We start from the raw sequence: 27,636 nt of genomic DNA on the forward strand, positions 1-27,636 counted from the left end.
TTATTTCACTAGACCAATCTTCTTGGCTTCTGTCTCGTATATCAACAACCTCCACATTTTGACTATGAAAACTTCAGCTTCTTCATCTAGTACCTGTAAGAAACACACATTTTATACATTATTTTTTAGGTTAGGGATTCTAGTGATGATTAATTCTAGTAGACATATCACAATCTGCAGCCAGAAGAAAGATCACTTAATACCCAATTCCAATGCAGTGGAGGTGATATAATCAAAGTTAACACTGAGTGAAGGACTGGATAAACTTCCAGGGGTTTTGCCTGTCCTGCACTTATGATCTGACTTGACCTTTGTTACACTCTTGTATATACTCATTAATTAGGAACAGACTCTCCATAAAACAAATCAGAAAATGTAATTACAAGAGAGTCAACAGAAGTTCACATTTCTGGTACAGTTCTACTATTGTCAAGTCTTACCTCTACTGCTAGGGACAGAACCTTTGTTCTACATTTCCAAATACACAGAGTTTCTCAGCAGAGTTCACTATTTTCTACCAAGAGGCTGTAACTACAATATCATGTCTGTGCTAGCATAAACTATTTAATCAAAACAGCTTTCATATGTAACTACAGTACGCACATCCTATGAACACCAAATATTTCTGTTACGGATTCCTACTAATTCACACAACTGACTACTAGCTTCTGTGCAATGCAGAAGGTACATCAGTTAGACAATTTCTGCTTACCATGGCAACGTCATCCAGTATGCTCTGTGGTGAACTGTGAGCCATAACCTGAAAGAAATAAATGTTTTTGGTCTAAAAACTCAAAGTAAACTATATGAATGTATCAGGGGAAAAAAAATTGCTACTTCCTAAGAATTTTTAACACCTTGCACAGACAACAGTGTTTCCAATTCATTAGTTTCTAGTTTTAGTTTCTAGCATTAGCAAGGCAAAATTTAAAAGTTCATTAGATTTAATTACAGTGAATGCAAGTTTATGGCTTGTTATTGAGGAACAAGTTCTAGCACGCTCCAGAGATCCAAAACAGTCTCTATTTGCTGGCTATTTGGCACCTTTGGTAAATTCCTCTTCCTTCAGCAGTGAATTTCTGCAGGAAGAGTGAAGCAAAATTTGCTCTATCACTCTAGTGCAGTTTTCCATCTGTCTTGAAGTATTTTAAGGATTTCAATTTTCTATAATCATAAAGCTGTCCTTCAAAACTAGAAGATGACATTCTTTTTAATATAATTTAAACTTGGCAAATATTTGCTGTTTTCCACTTTCTATTACACCATACACCACTCATGCCACAAAACAATCACTCTATTTGCTTCATGCAGTAGCTCTTAAGCATAAAATCCTTAGAGTTGGAAGGGATCACTGAAGGCCACCTAATCCAACCCCCTGCAATGAACAGGGCCATGCACAGCTAGATCAGGCCGCACAGGACCTTATCCAGCCTCATCTTTAAAGTCTCCAGGGATAGGGCATCAACCACATCACTGGGCGGCCTGTTCCACTGCCTTACCACCCTTGCTGTAAAAGATTTTTTCCTTCTATCTAACCTAAACCTAATGTACTCTCTTTAAGCTTGAAACCATTTCTCCTTGTCCTGTTACCACAGACCCTGCTAAAGAGTCCAATCCCTTTTTTCCTGTAGCCTCCCTTTAGATACTGAAAGGCCACTATGAGGTTATCTTGCAAGCTCTCTCTTCAGGCTGAAGAGCTCCAGTTCTCTCAGCCTGTCCTCACAGGAGATGAGTTCCATTCCACAGATCATTTTTGTGGTCCTTCTCTGGACGCACTCCAACAGGTCCACATCTCTCCTCTATGAAGGACTCCACATCTGGACACAGTGCTCCAAGTGAGGCCTCACCAGCACAGAGTAAAGGGGCAGCATCACCTCCCTTGACCTGCTGGCTACACTTCTTTTCATATAGCCCAGGATACGGTTGGCTTTCCGGGCTGCAAGAATATACTGCTGACTCACATTCAGCTTCCCATCCACCAGTACCCCCAGACCTTTTTCAGCAGGGCTGCGCTCGATCCTTTCATCCCTCCAGCTTGTACTGGTAATGGGGGTTGCCTTGACACAAGAACAAAATCTTGGATTTGGATCTGTTGAATCTCATGAGGTTCACCTGGGCCCAACTTGAAAGCCTATCTAGGTCCCTCTGGTGTGCCAACTACACCACACAGCTTGGTGCCATCAGCAAACTTGCTGAGGGTGCACCTGACCCCACTATCAACATCACCAGTGAAGTTATTAAAGAGTATCGGCCTCAGCGCCAACCCCTAGGGGACACCACTCATCACCAATCTCCATCCAGACATTGAAACATTGACCACCACTCTCTGGACTTGATCCTGCAGCCAGTAAAACATAAACTGAGGCAAGCCCTTATGAATATACCACGAAAGCAGTATTTAATTTGATGGAGTAATCTAAGCAGAGTTTAGTTTAAACAAATGACGCACATGACCGAGAGGAATGGGAGAATGTCTTCTAGTGCTACCTTGATATTTGTCTACTACCAAAAAAATAACAGTAACTAAAAAGATTTTTTAAAAAAGTTAATTTAAAACTCACGTGATGTCTGCCTACTCTCTTTCCCTGAATTCACACACATCCAATTCTGTAAACTTAAAAATGTTCATGGCAAATTAAATATTTATCTGAAATTAAATGGTAAAATTATCAGATACAACAACTGCTTTTGCCACCTGGTTACTTCAGATGCCCTTACGGAGTAGAGTACTAAATGTAAACAGCATACGACATGTACAAATTGAACTTAAGCATTCAAAGAGATAACTTGTAAAACAGTGTACATACTAACCTGAAGTACATCAATCATCTCTGCTCACCAATACCATAAATTATAGAGAAGGTAAGAACAGACTGCCTTCAAGCAACAGATACTACTACTATTCCTGCAGCTTCAACTGGCAATAAAATCCAGACTTCAAACAGACCCAGAAGATACTAACCTTAGAACAAACAAAGTCAACTAGTGTAGCTTCTTCTTCCCCAATATATTCTATTATTTTCTTGTTGATCCATGGTCTAATTCGACGTTCCATTAGCGTCTGAAAGAAAAAAAATCATACCATAATTTCCATAAATTTTATTACCCTGAAAAATTACTGCCAGAAAGGCAGCCAGAAGACCCAAAACAACAGCTCAGTGAAAGATGACTGCTCCAAAAGCAAATGTCTCGTATTTTATTGGTTCACAATGTCAGAGGTGGATGTAGGTGGTATGGCAGTAAAGGTTGAACCTTCCCACCAGTATTCCATTATATATTGTTGACATGCAACAGATGACAGCAGAGGGGCAGTCTGGCAAAATAGCACAGGACATGAAAGTACATATGATACAAAGATGTGGAACTGAATTTCTCAGTGAGGAAAAATTGCACCCAATGATACTTGCTGAACATTTATGTAGACTATCTCAGCTATAGATTTACTTATAGATTTATGTATAGACTTATTTATTTATTAAGTGCTGCACGCAGGCTCTCGATCATCACTGGTGAAAATGCAAATCCAATATTGATGACTATGTTGAAGAACAGTGTTTTGTAGCTGAGAATTTGTTACATCAAATAGTGTTTTATGCTTTTGGTATCTGTTGTACTTTCTACAGAAATAAATAGGAGTCAGTACTCTCAGAGCAACCAACAAATGTTCAAGTACCAACTGAGAACACAGTGATTTGGGTATCGGTATTTCTGACAGCCATTCAGAGACTTTATAAGACTTTTTTCTCCCCATTCATAACATTACTAGACAACTCAGGAGTGTGATCAACTCAAGAGACCAAACAAAAATAAGTGGTCATACTTCAGAAAAAGAACTGAACATGGAAAAGAAATAGAATATTGAAGTTCAATTCCATTTAACAGTGCTGCTTCAATTCCCTGAGGTACTAGGAATGCTACACCTCTATTCAAATTCCAAGGTTTGCTTGGAAAAAATCAGGCTTTTTGGGGCATGGTTAAGAAATTAACTTACTGAATCCACAATTGACCAGTCAAGAGGATATGCAAAGAGCTCTGGTTTTGCTGTGGGAATCTTCTCAATGAGACTCTTAATATGTTTGCGTTTTTCCTCTGTATTGACACTGCCTTTGATGTTGCTTTTATCTTCATCTCCATAATCCAGGGGGACAAGTTTCCTTTTCCGGGGCACATCATCACTGTCTTCATCATCAAATTTATTGAAAACACTATCCACAGCAAGCTTCTTCCTTTTTACAGCATTGGGCTGATTAGGACTATTGCAGGCACCTGCAACCCATAAGATAGAATTACAAATTCACGGACTGTAACTAAACCAAATTTGCTCTTCACACATTTTTTGATGAATATCAGTGTGCTATATAAATGTCTAATCTCAAAATTTAGATATCTAGCTCATATATTTAGGTGTCTAGCTCAAACTGAGCTTCTTCAAGGTTCTAGAAAAATAGGCAGCTCTCCCCTATTACCCTAAAACCAATTAGCATCCCTTATTGAGAGAGGGAAACAGTAACAGGAATTCAAACCTTGGCAGAGGCAAAGCAACAAGGTAAAAGTTAACTACAAATCCAATTGTAGGAAAAACATTAGAACTGTTAGACTAATAGCACACAGTTGCTCTTTATTCATGTTATAACATTAGTGCGACCTCAAACTACAGCATTATTATAGTTCAAAATAATAAATGAACTAACCTTGAAAACACGTAACGTTAGTTCTGGTGCTCTGAACAAAAATATTTTGGTTTTTTGAACACTAGGAAATTGCTGAAGAGCTAAGGAACTCTATGCTTATGTTCCAACTGCAATTGTCATCAATTCATTGTACTACTTTAAGAGGGGAAAAAAAAAATCTCATTTCCAGTTTCCTTGTTTAAAGGGTCTTTGTGAATAAATATGGAAAGTATCTAAGACTTAATTAACATATATTTACATTAATGAAAACTAACAAAGATCTTTACAAGAGGTGCTTAGAAACCTTCAAAGCAAAATAACTAATCTCAGTTCAGAGCTAATCCTTTAGGAGACTAGATGTTTCCTCCACTCTACATTTCAGAAGAAAAATCTATATATACTCCACATGCAGAGCATCTGGATAACAACGCTTGACAAAATACATCAAAATGTACAATGTATTTGGAAAACTATGTTGTCATCTTGCCTTTTTTTTTTTTTTTTTTTTTTTTTTTCTTCTTCTTCATTGCAAACCCATTTGAACTTTAACAGAAAACTGTAAACTCACCTAGTTTGAGGCTAAGTCCTATTTTGGGCCGATGCTCCTCTGGCTGCTGCTGATCAGGTGAATTTTCATGGGGGATAATAATGCCACAGGGAGATTCATCACCAGGTGTGTTAGGGGTTGCATTTCCACTAGCAGAAGAAACAGATGGGGCAGAACTAATTGGTCGTAATGTTGGTTTAAGGCAGGGCTTCTGTTCAGGCTCTTCCTCTTCTTCCTCTGGTTCTTCTCTTTTTTCTTCTTTTTCTGCTTTTTCCTCCTCTTCTTCCTCAGACTCTGGCTCTTGTTTGATTTGTGGCTGCCTACGGCGCTCAGCCTCCTGCTCCATCTACAATGAAACAGAATTAGCAAATAAGCTCTCTAAAAACAGCACTGTTCAAAAACAAATGTAAGTTAAGAATTAATATATACAACTATTGCCATTTTATTGACAATTACTGGCTAATCTAGTTTTCAAACTCCATCTAGAGATGCATCTGAAACCATTTTTCATCTCTAGTCTTCAACTGCTTGCTTGAATTTATTTATTTTTAAGAAAAAGTGAATCATGTATTAATCATTCAATCTTTAGTTTACTAAGCACATTTTAATATCAAGGTGTTTTTTTTTCCCTGTTGGACTAACAGCTACTCACCCTCTGAAGTTCTGCATCTGGATCTGGGTGTCCTTCTGCCAGAAGGCGCTGCCTGATTTCTTCTAATTCTTCCTTTTCTCTCTTCCTATCCCGCTCATCTGCTTCCATCTCTTTCTCTCGGTCTCGGAGTCTCTTCTGAAGAGCACTACCCCTACAAAAGGTACAAAATTTGTACTTTAAAAGAACATTCCAATTATAGCCTTGTATGACAATGCAAGAAGTACCTGATACTGATGTACTACACTTAAATTAGAGCATAAAAGCACATTGTGTCCCCTATTTTTTTTTTTTTTTTTTGAACAGGAAAAAATATCCCTACATTCCAGTATAAAATTTGCCTCCCATCACATTAAACAGAGAATGAGACTGCTGATCTCTCCAGGAAAATAACCAGATTTTATAAAGCTGTACGTGACAAGAACCAGTTCTGATATCTTAGTCTGATGCAAGCTTCAGTTAGTCCCAACCTGAATCTCATCCCTAATATGCTTGTTCTTGATACAATTTACAGCTTCCTTGTAGTGAACTATTTAGAAATAAGCTTCATGTTGTCTCCCTGCTTGCCCTAACCTTATTTTGTACTTACATTGACCTGTGCTGTGCCTGACTTGAAAGTTAAGTAGTAGGAAGGAGTAGCTACTCCCAGTCACCAGTAAGTAGTACTTAAGGATTTTGCCTTTTCCCTTCAGCACTTGAGCAATGCTGAAATCATTTGGACACTTATGTGCCTTACATCACCACTTAATCATTCAAACATGAAACTCCATAAACCTCTGCCAACAAACTCCACAATTTTGTTAAAATGGTAGGTGAATATTTTCTTGCCTGGAATCAACATAAAGACATACCTGTAATATTTTGGATCATCTCTGTCATCATCATAATCTTCTAAGAACTCTTTTAACCGTTTAGCTTCTTTTGCCTGCAAGACATCAAAGCATAAACAATATTGTTTCTGGTTTAAAATCTAGTAATATTTTTAGAAGTCAATGCTTCAAATAAAGAGTTTTCAATAGAAAATGGAAATACTGTATAACATTATGCTCATAATAAAAGCCAGGGGAAAAGAGAAAGGGGAAACCTTCAGTTACGGCATTTGTCTTCTGAAGTAACTGCTACACATGATGAGGCCTAGTTTCCCTGGGAAATGCTAAACATTAGCCTGCTTTTAGGAAGCACTAAACTTCTTATTTTGCTTGCTTGTGCAACTTTCATGCAGCTTTTGTTTTACCTATTAAACTGCTTTAACCTTCCCCCAAGAGTTTTTTCACCTTAACTTTTCCAGTTCTCCCACTGGAAGGGAGGGAGCAAGAAACTGTATGGGACTGAAGTGCCTACTGGAGTTAAAACCATTCTCAACCACCTTTTTTTTTTTTTTTTTTTTGAGAGTGGGAGGGGATTTAATTTCATGTAGAACAACGTCTTTCATTTTTTAATTCTTCCTCACTTTTCATTTTCAGTTTGTTTTGTAGCAAATCCCACTCCACCTCCTACCTACTCCTACTCTTGTATTTTCTCCTTTTCTGGGATAATTATGATAATTATGAAGTGAAACAGGAACATCATTCTTTAAAATAATTTTTTTAAACAAGGAAAACTATTAAACTGTGAAAGTATCCACCTTCTAAAGCTGTGATTTCAGACAGCATTTCCAGGTGTTATACTGGTAACTGGCTTTAGTTCATCAGTTATGAAATAACCACAGAAATTTAGCAGTGCTTAGATATTACATAAGGTTCATGCATGTGAGAGGGCTGGAAGCAAAAATGCTGCTCCAGTTCCATTGGTATAACATAGAGAAGATATATTTTGAAAAAATCTGATGAAAAATACAGGTTAAAGATAGAGTTGTGCACGATGGTCAAACCACAGTGCTTTTACAGCTGCCTACTTCTCAATGTCTTATGTTCACAAGGTCAACTCACTCAGGACTCTCAATAGTAATCCTGCTTTTATTCGACATCTTTTTCATGTCTATTAACTCAAATTTTTGTACACACGCATATACAGAATGAAAGCACTAACACTGCATAAAGATTGCAAGAAAACATTCCTTTCCAAGATGGACACAAAGAACAAGGGGAAAAAAGTCACAGGTAGAACTAAGCCTTACCATTTCCCTCCTTCTTTCTTCTTCTCTTTCAGCCTCTTTTTCATATTCTCGACTTTTCTTCCTCTCTCTGATTTCCCAGTTTTTAAGACGCTACAACAGAAGCATACAATTCAGACTCAAGCAAATTAAAAGCAGAACTACTTTTAAGATAACTATATTATTGTTTAGAAACACATTAAAATTAAGCATAGTTAGTTATGGTTTAAGACTTCGGAACAAAGAATCCAATGTTCTTCTGACTGACCGAAATACTCTGCCCCAATTCACACTGTCAAAAGATTAAAAGTATATTCAGAAAAGGAGAGAGAGAAGAAATAGCATATTTTGTAGAAAAACAGTTACTAGAACCCAGAAGTAAATAAGGAATCTAAGAAGTTCCAACTTGCCTCTTGATACGCAGCTTCCTTTTCCCGCAGTTTCCTCTCTAACTTTCGGCGTTCATAGGCATCTTCTTCATCTTCTTCTCTGTCTCTCTTTTTATCCTTTTCTCGTTCTCGTTCCCGTTCTCGTTCCCGTTCTCTCTCCCGTTCTCTCTCCCGTTCTCTTTCACGCTCTCGTTCTCTTTCCCTGTCTCTGCTTTTTTCTCTGAAGGAAGCAAGAAGTCCAACTTTATGTACAGAGCCCTTCTCGTCCATTCAATGAAATGATGTACTTTTAAGTGTATAATGCACTACTTACACCATCTTGCAAGTTGTCTTTCTTGTGCAATTATACAGGATGATAAGCCAATACAGCAGTGGGCATAAATCAGGACTTTGAGATAAACAGTTCTTGAATATATGTAAGTAGTTGTTTGAGCACTGCAACTATTTAATAGGAATATCTACAGAAATCAAGCGTAAGCACATAGCAACTCATTTATTAGATTATGTTTGTAGTTCTCTATAAACAAGTGACAGCTAAAAATGCCACACCAAAAGGTATGCTTAATAAATCCTTCACATTTCCATGGCTTACAGATAACATAAGCCCCGCTTACAAGAAAATGTAAAGTGTAACTGCTATTTCTCCCATGGTGCAGATGAAAATGGTAGCGCATAGAGACTGACATTATGAGTCATAGTTTAAGACTGGAAAAGTCATTCTCTTGCTTTAAAAAAAAACAAACATCCACATATGCAAAGAAGATGAAAATATTTAAAGCAAAGGATGGTGAAGACATCAGAACACTTCAAGGACAAACAAAATTACTCATGAAAAAATAAAGACTCTCGATTAAACCTGTATACTTCAGTCATGATTGGATGATGGCTGCTTACTACAGTCCTTATGTTCCTACGTTGTGCAGGAAACCAAGTACTCTTCTGATTAGTGTAGATAGAATCTTCTCTAAAATTTCAATTTCCTTTTTTTCATTCATTCATCCAAAAGGGCCATTCTTATTTTGAACGGCAGCTTCTGGGCTGAACTAGAGACTCAGAGAACACTAGAAATAACTGAAACAGACAGCAACCTTAAGTGTACTACCTTGATCTGCTCCGATCCTTGTTGCGATCCGAACTTCTTTCACGATCTCTGTCCCGATCTCTGTCCCGTTCTCGGTCTCTGTCTCGGTCTTTAGTTCGGTCACGATCCCTATCTCGCTCCCGTTCACGCTCCCGTTCCTTTTCCTTCTCTCGTTCACGCTCCCGTTCCCTTTCTCTTTCACGCTCTCTCCTTTCTCGTTCACGCTCCCGTTCCCTTTCTCTTTCTCTGCGTTCTTTTTCAATTTCCTGTCTTTCTTTCTCCTTTTTGCCTTTTTCCTCCTCCAGTTTCTAAAAACCAACAAGAGAACTTACATAGTTAATTTTGTAGTTATAGGAACCAGACCTTCCCGACGCAACACACAAGGCTGGTAATGGAGATACCAAAACCGCCACTGATTTTAAAATATTAAAGAGGGTTTGGTGGGTATTTTTGGAACTCATAAGTATAAAATCAAAATGCAGCAATCACAAGACTAGATTTCGTGCAAAAGCATAGATCTACACAGACCAGCAATCTCCAACCTTAGCAGAGCCGGGCTGGCCTCAATAAGCTGACTAAACTGCACATACACAGTGTGCAGTTGTCATAATTCAAATGGGCCACAGATTCCATTGGTCCTATAAGCCACTTGGGTACAAGCAAAGTGAACTTCTAGCTAACAAAATTTAATCCTGTTCAACAAGAATATATTTCAGTGGAATGCTTACTGGGACACTGTTTTGCAAGAAGTCTCTTGCAACCCTATATGAAAAGTTGGGTAAAGAAATTTTTCCACTTACACATGGTGCATGTGGTTTAACAATGAAGAGAGCTGCAACCTTTCACCTCCCTAAAAAAATCTAACAGTTCATTGGTAAAAATTGGACTCTGCAGAATGGAATCCTTAACTTCACTGCAATATGGAGAGAGTTAAAAAAAAAAAAAAAAAAAAAAAAGGTTGGAAATAGCTCTTTTGAAACACAGAAACTAAAGGGTTACCTGCTACAGTTTTACTAAAAATTGTGCAAAATTGCCATTTTTAAAATCTCAATTAGAAACAGTTCCTATGACCAGAATTCCTATAAGACAATAGAAAATACATCAACAGAATGATAGATAAATCCATCCTTGGAAGCAATTGTTATGTGTTAACTTACAGATGCTGTGCTAGGACATGGACCGCCAACACTGGATTAACCTTGCCTACAAGCTATGTTTCTGGGAGGAAGAGCAAGTACACGGTTCACAAATATACCAAATAACAACCAAGTATACCAAATTTCAACCTGACAGATGCCAGAATACCACTTTTTTCTTTTTTTTGAAAAAATATTGAGCAGAATAAACATGTTTATCCCCTTTGGCTCCACGTTTACCATCACTGAAATGAAATTAAAAACTGGAACAATCAAACAGCATTCTGTTTTTGTTTTTGTTTTTGTTTTCTTTTCTTTTAAACAAAGCATGTAAGACAACTTTAAAAAGCAATCTTACCTGATAAATGCTCTTCTGCCATAGGCACGGGGACCAGAGAACCAACAAAGGATTACAGAAATAAAGCTAATTCACTAGTGATTAATGTATCCAGTGAAACTACTCTGCATCGATAGCACAAATACAGGCAAACCAATATTGGATACATTAAAATCACAAAAGGAAAAAGGGACTAAAAATGGTAGGAAATAGGTAGAAAACTGGTATGAAAAACAAAACTTGGATTCTACGAGATACATGGGGCTGAAAATAAATTTCTAAAGGACCATACTTTACAGGAGCTTTACAGTATTAAACCTCAGTCTAGTCAGATGCTAAACTAGGCTGCCAACTTCTAAAAATCCAACTTACCTCAAATTTCATATACTTTTAAAAAAGTTTATATACTGAAGTTGTTGATACTTACAGGTTATCTTAGATGTTCCAATAGAAATTTCTTTTGTAGAACTGCTTTTTTGCCACTCAAACTTTGTGGTGAAAAAAATTCTTTTTTTTTTTTTTTTTTTTTTAAACTTAAAAATAACATTTACACATGTGCAAACACACAGCCTTGTATATGAAAACCCATTATGTAGGTCTGCTTCCTTAAAATCCAATTAAAAAAAAAAAATCAGCCTACTTCACAATCTAAATCTGACCTCAACTTCTATCAGCCTAAACAAGAGGATCTTAAAGGGTAACGGGATGGGAACGGTATCTGATATTTTGAAGTAATGAACAGAAATGAACAGGTAGAAAAATTATAAATCTTACCTTGAGCTCTCTTCAGACTCGTCCGTGCTGTAAATGGACGCCCCCTGCAATCCTGATACCCTGACAGTCTATGGTTATTGTTTTATAAACTCATACCAAAAACATGCAAAGGTTCACTGTGCTCACTAACCAGCTGCTAAAGTTTCAACAGCCCCTTTTAAAGGTATCCAATATATACAGTGACTATTTTCAGTTGGACTTTGATGTTAAGTAACAAGAATAGCCCCCTAGTAATAAAGATTAAAGGCAGAATATGCCCGAAAGCATCTGGAACAATAAAGCACTTTTGTTTGTTTGTTTGTTTGGTCTTGTTTTTGTTAAGCATATTACTTGTTTGTATCTTAATAACAGTGGCTTGTTGGGGCTTGGAATTGAACGCAGTTCTACCAAAGTTCCACTGTGAATCAGTTTCACGCTGAATTGCTGAGCTTCTCAGGTGATTTCTTGTAGAATTTTTCCCCACATGTTCACTGCTAACAACTCTGATCAAGTGAAAAACCGAATGCATATACATCTAACAATGTGCAGTCACTTGCATTTACACAGATTAAGTTGCATGAAAACATGGTACCAGCTTCACATGGTAAAGCTGAGTAAAGTGGGTGTACTACTTCACCTTGATGTAGCTTCAAAGTTTTCATTAACGTTGATTACAGGATATTTTGAGACATGAGCATGGGCTCAAAAGAGGAGTGTACTGCTATCTCCCTACACCAAGGGCCATTCCAGTTTCGTAGGGGAAAAATAACATCAACTTTAAGCTAAACATTAAAACAAGAACATTACATGCATAGCTGTGCTTTATGATATATCAAGTTTCATTCTACAAAGCAGAAACATTCACAGATGCGATAGCATTAATGGAAACTTGCTTAAGTGAGAGCTAAGGTGGGATTTAATGTACACAAACGTTTCCAAGCCAGTTACCCCTTTGCATATTTTTCTGAGGGGGCATCCATAAGTATAATAAAAAACAGAAGCTCATACTTACATCCTATTCCATGTTACTTTCCAAGCTGTGAGTTTCATCTTGCATTAGTCACCATATGATCTCTATCATAATGGTGGGGGTCAATGAATAGATTAGCTTTATGGGAATTTACAGTTCTTCCATGCATCTAAAGTTTGGTAAGTCTGGTAACCACTGACCTATTTTTAATCTTTCCCCCACTCTTAACTTAGAACTATTAAAATAAAAGACTTAAATTTAATTCAACTTTCAACTCTTCATAAAATCTTGGATTATGTTATAAATCTACCTACAGAAACACACTCAAGTGTATGCCTTATACTGCAGCCCCATTTAGCCTTTAGCTATAAATATCTTGACTTAATGTATGTGAAGAAACTTAAGTTGCCTTTATTCATGTTAAAGTGAGAAGACTGAAAAATAATCAGCAGCAATCAAAAGCCTTAGCATAAAGATGTCAAGGGCCACTTTAACGTGGTAATTGTCTTTTTTGACTGGTAAAGAGTTACATGTATATTAAACCTAATATAAGCATCATCTTAAGTGATATTGCAATGTACTGCTAAATTTTATAATAGTGTCTTTTTGGATTTTGAAAAATTCTAATTTGTATTAAGCGCAAAAACAAGAATACTACCTTGTGTGTGTCTCTGAATTTACTGATCTCTCTTGATATCAGGTCTCTTTTGTCTTCCTCCATTTCTATAGCATTTATATCCTCCTAAAAAACAAGGGGGACAGGAGGAGAAGCATTAAGAGCTGTTTGTACAGACATGGGAGAACAAGAGAAAAGCTGAAGGTTAGAATTTTTCAACCAGTCTTGTAAGAGATAAATAAAGTCCTTCTGCAGTACCAAACCTGACAGTCTGATGTTAATGAGTGAAAAAAAATAAAAATAAAAAAATCAGATGGACAAGAGTCACAAATCTGGCAACTAGCAGTAAACACAGTCATTGTCAAAGCCTACAATGTAAACGAACCTTGGTGATGAGTGGATAAGGTATCAGTGGGGCCACTGGAAATCTGCGGAAAATCTGCGGAAAAATCCACGGAGATTTTTTTTTTTAAAAATAGATTGCATACTACTCTGAAAAACAATGTTTTGTATGTTTGTACTATAAAGCAATATCGTATTGCTGTGATCTTATTTCTTGATTCAACAAAATTACAGAAGAACCTCGCTAATTCTCCCTTCTCTGAACTACTTCAATAGACAGTGAGGTCTCGTATTATTAAGACTTCACTGAATTATCAAGTATACTACAGGATATTAGTATGCTATGAAAACATCATAAACAAGACTAAACTACACTTGCCAATACAATCAGTATATTTGTGGTGCACGAGTCTTGACTTACTCGCTAATTCGCAAAATTTGGTAAGTTGCACCTACTAACTAGTAGTGCGAATTAGCGAGGTTCCCCCGTGCTCGAAATTGAAAAACAGATTCCACTCACTCTCAGTTCCCCGCACACATTTTCAGCTCCCCCATATCAGACATGCCTTCACCCATAAGAACTGACACCAGACTCAGTTTCTAACATCAGTGGGAGTTTTCTTCGCACCCCTGCCCTTCAGGGCACAAAAGCCCCAAAGCTAGCAAGCTTCCCCACCCCCCACACATACATATCTGCATCCATCTTCCCTTTCCCACCAGACCACAGTCCTCCTTTCTCTTCTCTTTTATGGCCAAGAGAACAATGAGCTAGGACCATCTCTTCACTCCCACCTCTATCCACACAGGCCAATGATGGCAACTTCAAATTTCTTTTCCTTCTTCCCAATACGGGAGGAATGATGGGGTAAAATTTCAATGCACAAGTGCTAAGAGCATATGTTATCCACTTGACTAGCTCAGATTGGTCAAATTTTACTTCACAGAAAACTAGCAGAGTGCCTTTCTGTCCCAGTGACATACTCAGCACTCGACTCTTTCAAGACTGATGCCTTCTTACAGCATGTAACTACCTGCCCTTATTCATTGCCATATAAATGTACTCACAGGACAATTTACATTTTAACAATGCATCTAACAAAAAACAGCTGATAGCATTAGACAGTGACTTATTTGTTAATTCTCATCCAAGAAAGCATCTTCTCCCAAAGGAAGGGAGAGAAAAGAAAGACAAATTCTCAGCTCAGCACTCTTATGCCTTGGGTTAGCCATGGCTAATAATGTTATGGGGAAGATACATTCACTCCCTGAGGGAGATGTTACTTCTTGCACCACACTTAAACTCCATAAATATCTGAAACTGCATTATTGACTTTGGCATAGGTACTTTACGGAAGACTTAAGTGTGTAAAAATCTTGGTCAAACAATTCTCCAATCTTTCATATTAGGTGCAGAATGGCAAGTGTAAGACTCCATTTTCCCATGGTTAGAAATTTGGCTGGAAAAGCTAAGTCTGAGTTTGTTCATTCTTAATCCCTCTTCTCCAGAGTTTGTTTTAAACCAACAAAAAGCTCATTCACAGAAGCAGGTCTAAAACCAGAACATTCATTCCTGCTTAACAATTTTTTTTGCATTTACACAATATAGTAAAACCAGCTGAAAAATTCCAGCCAAATTGACACATGCGTGTAAAAGTGATTTTGTAAAGTAGGAAGATTATAATATGCCTTTCATCCCTGAAGGATCCTTCCAAAATTTGTGAGGCACACACATATCACACATATATAGCTAATGAAGTTCGTCCACATGTGGAGAAACAGTTGCAACCAAGTTGGATCAAGGTACACTAAAGGAATGCATACCACAAGGAAAGAGAGAAATTTGTCAAAAACTACCAGAGCAAATCCCTGCACATTACAAAAGTGCCCTGGCATTATTCAATGGAAATGCAAAGTATGCAGAAAGTTTTTACAGTTATTTTTAAAGTTCTCATCTGAAAAACCTACATGCACATGCAGTTTAAACTGCACTCAATTCAGTATTTCCACCTTCAGAGGGATGAAAGGTCAATTCAAACCTGCCCAGATTCAAAACTGTTGTTCCAAGAAGCTTAGGTGCTTAGATTCCTTAACTATCCTGAAAGGACAGTTTCTATAACTGACTAGTTTTCAGCATAAAACATGAAACTGTTGCTGACATCAATGCTCGATCTGGTTTCTCATCATGAGTTTAGGTTAAAAGCGTTTGCACAAGGTTTGGCCATTATTTAAAGGTGAGTTGAAGAAAAATCTGCTTTGTCCAAAATCAAAACACATACGTCCTCCTTCTTTTCCTTTTTCTTCTTCCTGGGGTGAGAGTCAGATTCCTGGGAGGGGGCATTGAGCTCGCTGGAATATTCTCGTATTAAGACATCAATGGCCCCTTTAATTATCTGATCTCTTCTCTTCGTTTCCTCATCCAGTGCTTCATCATCATCATTTGTAGTCTCTGGTCTGGAATTCTAAGGAAAAATAGCAAGGTAACAGGAATCAACAAATTGAGAATAACATTAGTTTTACTTTAGAAGTTCACCTTTTGTCATCTCATTAATTTAAACAGTTTTTACTAGAATAACCTCCAAGTAGTAACTAACTGCTTTATTTTTACTCAAATCTTTTCACACTAGCAGTAATAAAAGGATCACAGTTTTACTTGCAGAATGACAGTTGAGAGCACACATAGGATTGCATAATAAAATAGAACAGATAGTGTGTGACTAAGGAAAAAGAGCACACATAGAAAGGCAATCATTATTGTTCCCCTCATGGTCAAAAGCTTCTGCCCTGTTTCCTTCACAACCTTTAAGCTGTTTCAGAATCAGTTCCTCAACGCCTACTGAGGTGCCATGCAATATAAATGTCTGTCTATAACTTTAAAGTTGCAAGTTATTAACAGAGAATTATACTGAATAAACTTTGTTAGATAAGTATTCCTTGCACAGCAAACATTTTCTTAGCATTGCTGACTAGTTCCACAGAACTGACACAGTTCCTCTCTTCCGTTTTCCCCTTTCCACCTTAGTGACTAAAGGGAACAAACACAATATTCATTTAACTAATAAATTCCATACGACAAGGTGAAACAGCAATCTGCACACTGAGCAAGACAGCTCACCTCTCAATCCCTTCAGTCTTTTTTTTTTTTAAAAAGGAATCTCACGCAAGATTCCAGCTGAGTGTCACTAAGCAACAGGGGGTAAATGGAATGAGAAAAGAATTGTTAGAGCAGCAGCTAAGAGTGAGGGGGGGAAGGGAGGATTCATTTGGATTTAAGAGATGCCAGGCCAAGGAGGAGCAAACTGAAAAGAGCTAGAAGGCAATAACAGGGAGTGGAACTGAAAAGGTCGAAGCAGAAGTGATCAGGTAGAGAAGGTAACTAGATGAAGATTTGTTTGATGTGCCCTGAAGAAATTCTGTGTTCGTGTATATGTTTGATTTCTTTAAAATTTTGAAGAAAAGATGCAGCACCTGCGTATCAATGATGGTATGAAAAGAACCTCAAGCAGTATGATTAAAATATACTTTATCAACATTCCTTGGCAATTCTCAGTCTTTCTTCACAGCACTACAATGAAAAAGATGTTTGGAGCTAGTATCACTAATTCTACATTTCCAAAAAACTGGCACCCACTCTTATCATCATAAAAATACAATTTCAAAGCTGCAAATAGCACTCTCTACTTTATTAAATCAACTGCCCCGAAAACCCACAGGAGCTCATGGAAACTGAAATTCATTAATTGTACAAAAGCTTCACTGATGTTTTAAACCCATTAGTATTACAAGTGATGCTAAGAGGAAAGAAGAAAGTCTGAATGGAAGAGGGCAAACAAATGTGCATCTAGGTTCACAGCTAATGTATTACTTCATTCAAAACTCATTTTGCTAGTAGTCTGCTTTACTGAGCATTTACTGCATTTATTACTATACACTGAGTACGTAGTCAAAACCAGTAAGTGTTTCAAGTGATGACTATGCGTCTAGTTTTCATAAAAAATTCTCATTAAAAGTAACTAGAAGTACTTGTGTGTTTGCAATTCACTTTACAGACCTTTACTAGCAAACCTAAACCTTCTAAAAATTCATTTCCTAATGTGATTTGAGTTTCCCCAAACAAGAGCCTATTCAATTTCATTTTACAGAAAGTAATTGTTCTCAATACTGAATATCTTAAGGCCTTTATGGTAGTTCAAGATAGTTAAGAGCAAGCTCAACAACCTGTGACACAATATGCATTATTTTAGCTAAAAATAGATAAGATTAATTTTAACACACAAACTTGAGAGATGACTGCCCACTGTCTGATACCTGCATCATCTACTGAATTATGAACTTATTTCCTTTTCATTAACTTCTTCCAGAAAATTTGTCAATAAAAGGGAAAGAACAGACAGTTAGTTTGCAAACTCTGGCAAAGTAACAAATCTGGAGTTCATAAACTTCAGAATTTTTAAACAAAACTGAAGCAACAGAACCACATGGTACAGCTGAACTTTAGAGTTAATCTTTAATTCATTCCATAGATTCAGTTGCATTTTATAAATAACTAAGAGCAGATTTAACTTCAACTGTGATGAACAATATGCCCTAGCAGCCAAAGGGGCCAACTATGTCCTGAGGTGCACCAGGGACAGCACAGCTAGCTGCTCAAAGGTAGGGACTGTCCCAATTCAATCGGCATTGGTGCAGTCTCACCTTGAGTACTGTGTGTACTTTCGAGCTACTGCACGTAAGATGTTTAAAAAAACAGTACAATGTGTCCACAGGATGGTAACAAACGTGATGAAGCAATCACAGGACATCATCAAAGAGGCTCAACTGAAGACATTTGATTTTTTCCAACTTACAGGAGGCCTAACAGATGACCTCACTGCTGTCTATATTTTCTTCGTGAGAGGGAGCATAGAGGGAGGTGCTCATTTGTGCATTGGTGACAGGACAAAAGGGAATGGTTTAACACTGCATTGGGGAAAATTTAGACTGGAATTTAGGAAAGGAAGAATTTGTTACACTGGGAGGACAAAAAAGGCACCGGAACAACCTCCCAGGGCAAGCGTTCGTGACGCCAAGGTTGTCGGTCTCAAAGAAGCATTTGGGCAGTGCTTGTAGATATACAGTTTAATTCTTAGACTGCCCTGTGCAGAGTCAGGAGTTGGACTCAATCCTCACGGGTCCCTTCTATCTCAGGATATTTTATGATTCTATGGCTGTAAAAGTGAAACAAAGCTAACTTGTACATAACTGTGTTTGTGTTAATCTACAGTGTTGTGTAAATTCACCTAAAAGGGGTAATAAATTTTAAACAGCTCTAAGTGGGTTAATTCACTCATTTGTTGTAAACATGGTATAAGTTTTCAAGAGTACTTGTGAATTAAGGGCTTCCACTTCATTTCCTTTCATTACATCTTCATACTCATTAATTCAATTCTGGCAAAAACCTAAAGTGAATTAGTGGCAGAGACAAGAAAAGAAACTAGCAGACCAGCTTACAGCCTGATCTAAAAAGCACATTACATTGCCCTCCTGTCAAAATAATATATGTCATATATAATATACACACCCCATTAGAGGCCTTTTTCTTTGCTTTCCATTCATCTAGCTGAGCCTTTGTCTTTGCATCAACTTTTACTAGTAGTTTCTTCTCTCCTATCTGGAGGTCATGGAGTAGTCTCAGTGCCCGTAGTGTGGATTCAGGTTCTTTGTATTCACAAAATCCAAAGGCTGAAATGGATGATTAAAATGAGAAGCAAAGGTGTTAAAGCTCTATAGGCAATTATCTTTGTTTAAACAAACAAGTATTATGTTTTGAATCAAACTATGAACATAGATACTCCTCTACTTAAAACAAAGATACGGAAAGATAATTAATTGCATTAACTTTTGATATAAGGAATAGCCTCATGAATTAAGTCAAAGCAACGCACAACACTATGGTTTGTAAAGCATTTAAAATGATCTTAGCTAATAAATGTAGCCTATACAAAGAGACATCTCAGATTTGCAACTATCTGAAGATCAAGGACATCATTCAACAGTACAGCATTAATCCAGAGCATTTCACAACAGTTACAGAAAGTTGTGAGGGAAAAAAACATTGTGAAAATTAAATAATCATATATGAGAGATGAAAAAACAATTGTTATATATTATTATAATATTAAATTATAAGAAATATTAAAATAGAAAAATGTCGGAAAACATTAACAGAAGAATAGCCCTAATTGTTCATACATCCAATGGACAAAAATTATAGGGAAAAAAAAAAAAATCAGTACAATCTGGGGATAGGGACGAAAAACTTTTAATAAGGAAAGCTTCCTGTTAAGGAGGTTAAGGATGATACACAGTGATGGAAATGACTACTAATAACACTGCAAATCCACTCCCCTGGAGCTTAAGTGAGGGCTGGTAACTATCTCTCAGATGCTCTATAAACACCTGATTTAGTCTCAGAAAAGTGAACACCGTCCCCTCAAATATAGTTTTACATTTAACCTTTCACAATTTTGTTTTTTTTTTTTCCTCTGCATTGATTTCAAGGACAGAAAACTCTAACTCTATATGAGGAAGCATTTAACAGTTCAATATTGTTTTAAGACATTAAATACAATAACTATTAAAATAACAGCATGTCAAACATTTCAAAATCTGCCAAGTAATAAAAACATTACTTTGATCAGAGATCTCGAAAAGCGTGAACATTACCTTGAAGTTTTCCAGATGCTCCTTGCACTCTCTTCCAACTCAAAACCAAGCCACATTTCTGCATTAAAGATATTAAAGATATGTTTGAGTATTTTGTTTGAAACATAAAAAAAAAAATTAACACTTGGTGCACACAAAGATAAGTGAAAAGAATAAGCTCTACTAAAAACAAGCCATGTCTATATTCACTGACACAGCTAAAAAAAATTACTCTTCCCTTATTTACCAGCTATAATGTCAAACCCACTAAACTGCTAATCCAGTGAGTATGACCAACTCTGTGTTTAGTTTCAACTTCACTACTCACAACTTTATTTATTAGCCAGGGATTAAATCAGCAGGCAGCCCACCGCACTTACTGCTAGAAGCTGCCGTATGAGCATGTCCGAGGCCTTCTCAGAAATGTTGCCCACAAAAACGGTGGTTGTGGGACCGCTGTTTTCATCATTTTCTTTGTTCTTTAAGCCAGGGTGATCTTTCCTCACTCCTAAGTGTTTTCCAACCATAGACACTGTGGTAGGAACTAATACCTAGGAAGAGGAGGAGAGAATATAAAATAAAGCACTGCTGTTGTTTTTGTCCCCCCCGCCCTTATTTAAATTTTTAAAAACAAAACAGGACAGACATGAATTTGAAAATTCTCCCTTTATATGACCCTTGGTTAAGTTTACAGCGAGTAAACAATAAACACTACATGTTTCAATATTCATACAACATCAAGAGAATGTCATTTTTTGATAGACAGAAAAAAGGTACAGCTGAACATGGCTACTGGAAGTTACAGTATGCACGGTGAGCATACAGTAATATTAAACATCATTTGTTTTACACATTACTCATTTGTGACATGAGTCACTGGAAGTTGAAGCACTGTACCTAACAGTGTGCTGGATGCTTAAAAAAAAAAAAGCTGCAAGCATAACAGTAACTCTGATTTAAGTCTCAAAAGGCTTCAGTGGACATGTGACAGGTCTTAAAAGCTTTCAGAGCAAATAAACACTACTTGTTTAGTTGGAAGGTACACAGCTCATAGCCAGTTGCTTTCAGTTAAGTAGCAACTACTTGCAGAACAAACTGTACAGAGACAGACACAAACATCTGTTCCAAACTGCTGCACATCTTCCACTAAAGTAAGATTAGATAGGCACTGAGCTTCTCCTCTCAAAAGTCCTTCTAAATGTGTCAGCTTCAATAATGTTATCAGGAAAGTGAACTACGTATTTGTTCCAGCATTTTTCTGCTGAACACCACTGGTTACCACAAACATATCTTTCTCCAACAGATAATGCAAACTATATAAAAAAAAATAATCAGTATTTTGGGGAGATTTCTTATGCAAAATCACTAAAATGCTAATTCACCTACAGGTCAATAAATAGCTTTTATACTTTAATTAGCACAATAATTGAAATAAAGATTAAAAACTTCCTTTTGCAGTATGTCTTTTTAATGAAATAGTTCAGAAGACAAAAAAGACTTGTTGAAATCTATGCATGAAACTCATCCTAATGTAACACTTACAGTTGGAGCAGGAGCCATAATGCCCATTGGAACAGGAATCATGGGGGTCCCTGGGAAAGACAAGACATAATATTAATCTGTCCAGTTAAGAATACTGATAAACACAGATGAATAGCTTGCAGTCATGATTACTAAAACAGACAGCAATTTTGGTGACGTGAGAGTTTTAGAGTATTGATTACCAGTAATTCCTTAAGCACTCAAGCACTGCCTTTGCACACTTGCAGAACATGAATGTCCTGACCACTTTTAACACATTCTCATTTTGGCCTCGTTCTTCACAAACAAACATATTTTAAAAGCATATTCAAACAGCAGTATTGCTCTAGAAGATTAATGAGGTTGAGAATTCTATAGACAACAAAGCATCCTAAGTCCAAAAGTAATCTCATTCCTTACTTGCTCAGTTCCAACAACCTAATCAATACTTCATACTGTTTGGGGCTGAGGTTCAATAGCATGAAGCCTGCTGGCATTCTTTATTGTTTATGACATAGCTTAATAAAGGTTGCATTAAAAAAAAAACAAACAAAAAAAAAACAATTCAGAAGCACACTATCTTATTAATTATTGAGCTTAAGTCCTTTAAATTCTAATTAACACCACTATTTAATAGTGTGAAGTTATATGCAATATCCTTCTATCCCCCACAATACTCACCGATGGCTTTAAGCACTATCATCTTAGCTAATACCTAGTCATAATAAATGCTGTTTACCTTTACATACCAACTGCTCAGAGAAGAGCAAATACCTGACTTGAGTTTTGAAGCAGCTTCTTGGCAAGGAAAGAATTTACTCTCTGAGATACTCCAAATGTAAAGGCTTGCATGGAACATGATGAGAAAGACCAAAAAATGCCATTTGCTAAATGCTCACAATTCAGGAGGACAGGGGGTTTAACAACAGACATAATAAGGAAGTAGCACTTTTACACAGCTGGTAATGACCTGCTGGAATTTGGAACAAGAGGTGACAGTCAAGACAGTATTAACATGTTCAAAAAGCATAAAAATGCTCAAGAATGGTTGAGACCAGAAGCAGATAAAGGAAGTGCAAAAAGATGACACTCTAGCATCCTCAATTTATCAGTTGTGGAGACTTCAGTTTCAGACATGAAAAGCAGACGGGTGCACACATATGTCTAAATATCACCACCTATTCCCACAGCTCAGACAAAATATCAGGCCATATGGCCTGCTGATGTGACCTCACAGAACGTTTCTTATCTATGGAAAGACATTTAAGCTTTATAACTTGTACCTGATTTTCACAGAAGACAAGAAATACTAAATCACCTCCCTTTTGAGTCTTTCACATTTCAAGATGGAAATGCGAGTGGAAATGCAAAACACTCTTCCCGCCTTCATTTTTGCACAAAGCACACTGTTCTAGCAGACTTATTTTTACAGTTGGATAATTAATTTTTTTTTTGTTGCTGAGCACTTAGCAACCTATTTTAATTAATTATTTAATTAATTAAACGTATTTTAATTGCAATTTTACACATGGAATAACTTTAGAGTAGACTTCCAAAAGGTCACTGTGGCATTTTCAACTCTATTCATACACTTAGGCTGAGAAATTAAGTCCATATCTTTTAAGAGGCAGAAGAGGTTTAGGAGGAAGTTTTTCACACAGAGGTGGGGATGCACTGGAACAGGTTGCCCAAGGAGGTTGTGGATGCCCCATCCCTGGAGGCATTTGAGACCAGGCTGGATGTGGCTCTGGGCAGCCTGGTCTGGTGGTTGGCAACCCTGCACATAGCAGGGGGGTTGAAACTGGATGATCATTGTGGCCCTTTTCAACCCAGGCCATTCTGTGTTTCTATGATGCTAACTCAACAGGTAAGTAAAGTCATACTTCTACTGCAAAGAGAAAAAATTAAGCTCCCTCCTAAAACCAGGCTCCTCCAATTCACAGTCTATTTGGATTATTAGTACTGAAAACAAGACAATTTTTATAAAAATTCAAATAGCAACTGCATAAAAATTGTGCATAAACTGTGTATGTTAAGAAGCAAGTGTTTAGAACAGAAATGTAAAATATTTTTCAGAAAGCTGTTTTTAAAAGCATCTGTTTTTTCATACAAAACTACATAAATCAAAACTAATAAAGATAAGAGGTACCGTTTTAAAATTCAGCCTGAAGTCTTTGATGCTGACTAATCAACAACTCTACCTTTAGCAAAAAACAGAATCTCATGGATATAAGAGAAAGAAGAAAAAAAAAGAACCAACCATTAGTAAGGCCTAGCACAATGAATGAGCGTGCACAAACCATCTCTGCATCCAGCCAGGTTTTTGAAAGCCTTTATTGTCTAGAAACTTGTACACAACACAGCTCAAGACCATACAGACAGAAATTATTTTCTGTTGCCCTTCTGTTATGAATTTTAAAGGGATAATTCTCTGAAGTATTCCTCTCTACACCCCCCGTCCAGACTCCTGACACTGTTGGCAACATATAGAAAAAATTAAAAGGTGGTCCCAGATCATAAATTGAAGTTTCAACAAACACACTCACAAAAAGGAAAAACTGACCTTGAGGATGAAGAAGGAAAAAAAAAAATAGAATTAGTCTTGGGAAGATTCTAAGGAATGAGCAACACAACTAAGATAGCAAGATGTGTGGAAGAAAGTATGTAAGAAGAGAACACAAAGAAATGATATTTCTGAGATGGATTTATGAGGAAAAAAAAACAGAAAACAACGTAAGAAGGTGAAGCTTCTCTGAAAGTAATTCCTATATTTTCACACTGTGCATATTTGGTGTAGACAAGTGCTTCCAAAAGCTATTACAATGGCTTATTTGAAAGTAGTCAAAACCTGCACACTGCCGAAGAAGTGACTCTTAAAACACCTAAAAAAATGACAATCTAGCTTCAGGTTTAAACAAAAGAACAGTAAAATACCAGTAAAACTGGTATTACATCTATCAGATTGATTTCTGGTCAGAAGTAAGCAGACAGTGCAGACCAAACAGAGTTTGTGCACCTGCCACGTTGTGTAGCTAAACTAGAGACACGATTGCAATGCACACAAATCAATGTTACTGAAATACAATTAAACACAGTAACTTCTGGAAAATAGCAGCTTATAACAAACAGGAATTTCTTTCTGCAACAGCTTCATATACTACCAACTTACCAGGAGGCACAGGTGGAGGAAAGCCAGGAAACTGTGGAGGTGGAATCCCAGGGGGAAGAGTTGGGATTCCCATTGGAGGGCGATTCAAATGAGGTGGGAAAGACATTCTTACAGAAGCAATCTGCCAAAAGGACAGCAAAGGAAAATTGTATTAGTTGGTCAAGATAAATCACAAAAGCAGTACAAACGATACATATCTAATGACTTTCGAGCATTATATGGACATTCACCTACAAATTAAATCTATTTTTAACAATAAGTTAGGGAAAAGTTTCCTCTAATACAAGTATTCTTTACCAACAAAAAAGCACTGAAAAAAAAACACCAGAACCATTATGTGCCTCTTCATACCAATGTTTTACAAAGAATGTGAACTAAACAGCATTTAATGGCATGCATGCTGTTTCTTCAAAATGAAGCTTTTTTTCTTTGCAATATCTAAAAGCAGAAGCAAGCTTGGAATGCCCTCTTCAATAAGGCAAGTAGTTCTCCAGAACAAGAAACGATCATACACAATACAACCACAGCACAATTTCATAGAAAGAACTGGGGAATCCTCAGGCACAGCACCGACAGGAATTGAAGGTAACAACACAGACACTGGAGAAAACCCCAGGCTCCAGAATGGAGGCAGTTAAATGCTTGGAAGAAGGTCCTCTGATCTATTTTTAACTTCCCAGCTCACAGACCTTTTAGAATTCATCATGGAGGACAGCCTGGGAGCCGAGGGCCAATGTGCTATCATAGAGAATACAACATTTAACATTGTTTTTCTACTCAGACAGTTACTGTTACACAGATATTACTGACCCCACAACAGACACCACCCAATAAGAGGCAAGATCACTCTTAGCAAAACCAATGCTCTCGCTTCCAGTATTTAACCAGCAACCTTACACAGTTAAGTCTTGGCTTTCACTCCTGAAGACCAAAAGAAGCACTGGTTGCCGACACCCACAGCTGGTCATACAGTTTAAATCTCTGTCGCTACCCTTGTTAAAACACACTAAATTACTCAGCAGTAACTTCTCATGCCTGTATTTTGTCGTGAGCACATAGGGACATCCATACCATGCTGAGGAAGCTCTGAAACTTCAAATGCCCTGGATTATATACACAGAAGTCATGAAGAGTAGCAGATAAGAGCCCAGCGAGCTTCCCATGTACACATCTATGTTTCCTAAAAGACTGAGCAGTACTGTAGCCTGCAGTGCAGTTTGTATTCCAAACAGGCAAATGCAAGTCAAAACCATGACAGAAGGCCTTGAGAACAAGAATTACAATGAACAAAATGCTGATAACTAAAGCAGATCTGCAGATGGGATGATGCATACCTGGTTTCCTACCACTGAACACAAAACAGGAGATGAGTTTGCTAGATACAAATGTGACTTCACACGTGTACAAGAACAAGTACCTAATGATAATCTTAAATAGTAGAAGTAAGAGCTAGTATCAGTACTTTACCATAATAGCAGATGCAATTAAAAGAGCACACCTGGGACCCCATAGCGCAATTTGCCTGAAGATGTATTGCTTCAGTCACAAGAGGTTTGCAATGACTGCATTCATTAATTGGCCCCAGAAAGCATTCATCCACATCACACCAAGAGAAAAGACACACTCCTTTTACACAAGGTCTCTAAGATGGTACGAGAAGGTAAGAAACAAGATGGCAAATCTTTCCTCCACATTCCATACAATGTGAAAACGTTGTTTATAGACTGAAGAGTCTACGTGCCAGCAGGTTCTCCTCTATAATGTGAAGCTTGGATGGCATGGAACACTCTAGAACTCCCATACTATTCATCTTTGTATCACTACACTATGCTGTTTCAACAAGAACAGCAAATAAAACAGCAAAATCTGTCAAGAGTCCCAGAAAGGCAGGAAATTAGGATCTTCAAGGCCTATCCTTGTCCTTAGTCCTTATCTATATTTCAGTTGATAGGGAACTAGACAAAAATTCAAAGCAGCTTTGGAACAGGATGCCAGAGTAATTATCTTGCTGGTCAGACGTTCCAAAGTGGCCGCAGTAAAGTTATGCAATTTGAGGTCCACAGGACATAAATGAGAGGTCTGTTAAACAAAAATAACTGAGAAAGGAATTTTCCAAGCTGCCAGTAGGTGCAGTCCCTCTTCTTGCTCTAATAAACACTTTATTTAAGACACCATTTTAGGGAAGCATAAAAAAGCCTAGGGAATAAGAAGTGAAAAAGTTCTTTGAATTAAGAAGTGCTGAAATGTACTGAGCTTAATGGACATCTCACATGAGCACAGGCAGAGGGCTTTTTCTTCAAGTTTTTACTGAAATCAAAAAGCAAAGAGTCAGACAAGTAATTATTACTACACAAAAGTAACAGCAGCAAGCAGAGATCAAATGTAGTCTTTCAGTCACCTAGTCAGGTGGATGCGAAACATACAATTGTCTGCAGGGTTTCATTTTACTTGAAGCACTCTTTTTCCCCCAATATCTGTATGGTTATTTTGACAACAGCTAGCAAGGCACTCTGCTACTGCCTTAAATCTTGCATGATCCACTGCTAGCACCTCTGCTGCCTGGGACACTGATGCAGAGAAAACCTTGGCCCGTTTCCTGCTACCGTTATGTACCCACTAACGTGAAATCAGCAGACAAAACAACTTAGTTCAGATTCCATTAGAAAAACTTTGTGACTCAGTG

The 27,636-nt window shown here is 37.3% G+C and overlaps 1 protein-coding gene across 1 annotated transcript; it reads right to left on the reverse strand.

Annotated features, from left to right (window-relative positions):
• Positions 1 to 26,463, reverse strand: RBM25 (RNA binding motif protein 25; the record flags this gene model as incomplete). Its single annotated transcript, XM_079537447.1, has 17 exons — positions 1 to 93; positions 713 to 760; positions 2,963 to 3,061; positions 3,992 to 4,266; positions 5,239 to 5,563; positions 5,870 to 6,020; positions 6,718 to 6,791; positions 7,983 to 8,072; positions 8,369 to 8,567; positions 9,450 to 9,736; positions 13,283 to 13,366; positions 15,859 to 16,041; positions 19,140 to 19,300; positions 20,640 to 20,814; positions 21,806 to 21,855; positions 24,954 to 25,074; positions 26,452 to 26,463. 17 exons carry the CDS (start codon positions 26,461 to 26,463, stop codon positions 1 to 3), a joined length of 2,427 nt encoding a protein of 808 aa, XP_079393573.1.
• Between the last annotated feature and the right edge of the window lie 1,173 nt (positions 26,464 to 27,636).

This window comes from Tetrao urogallus (assembly GCF_951394365.1).
Source record: "Tetrao urogallus genome assembly, chromosome: 6".
Lineage (NCBI taxonomy): Eukaryota > Metazoa > Chordata > Aves > Galliformes > Phasianidae > Tetrao > Tetrao urogallus.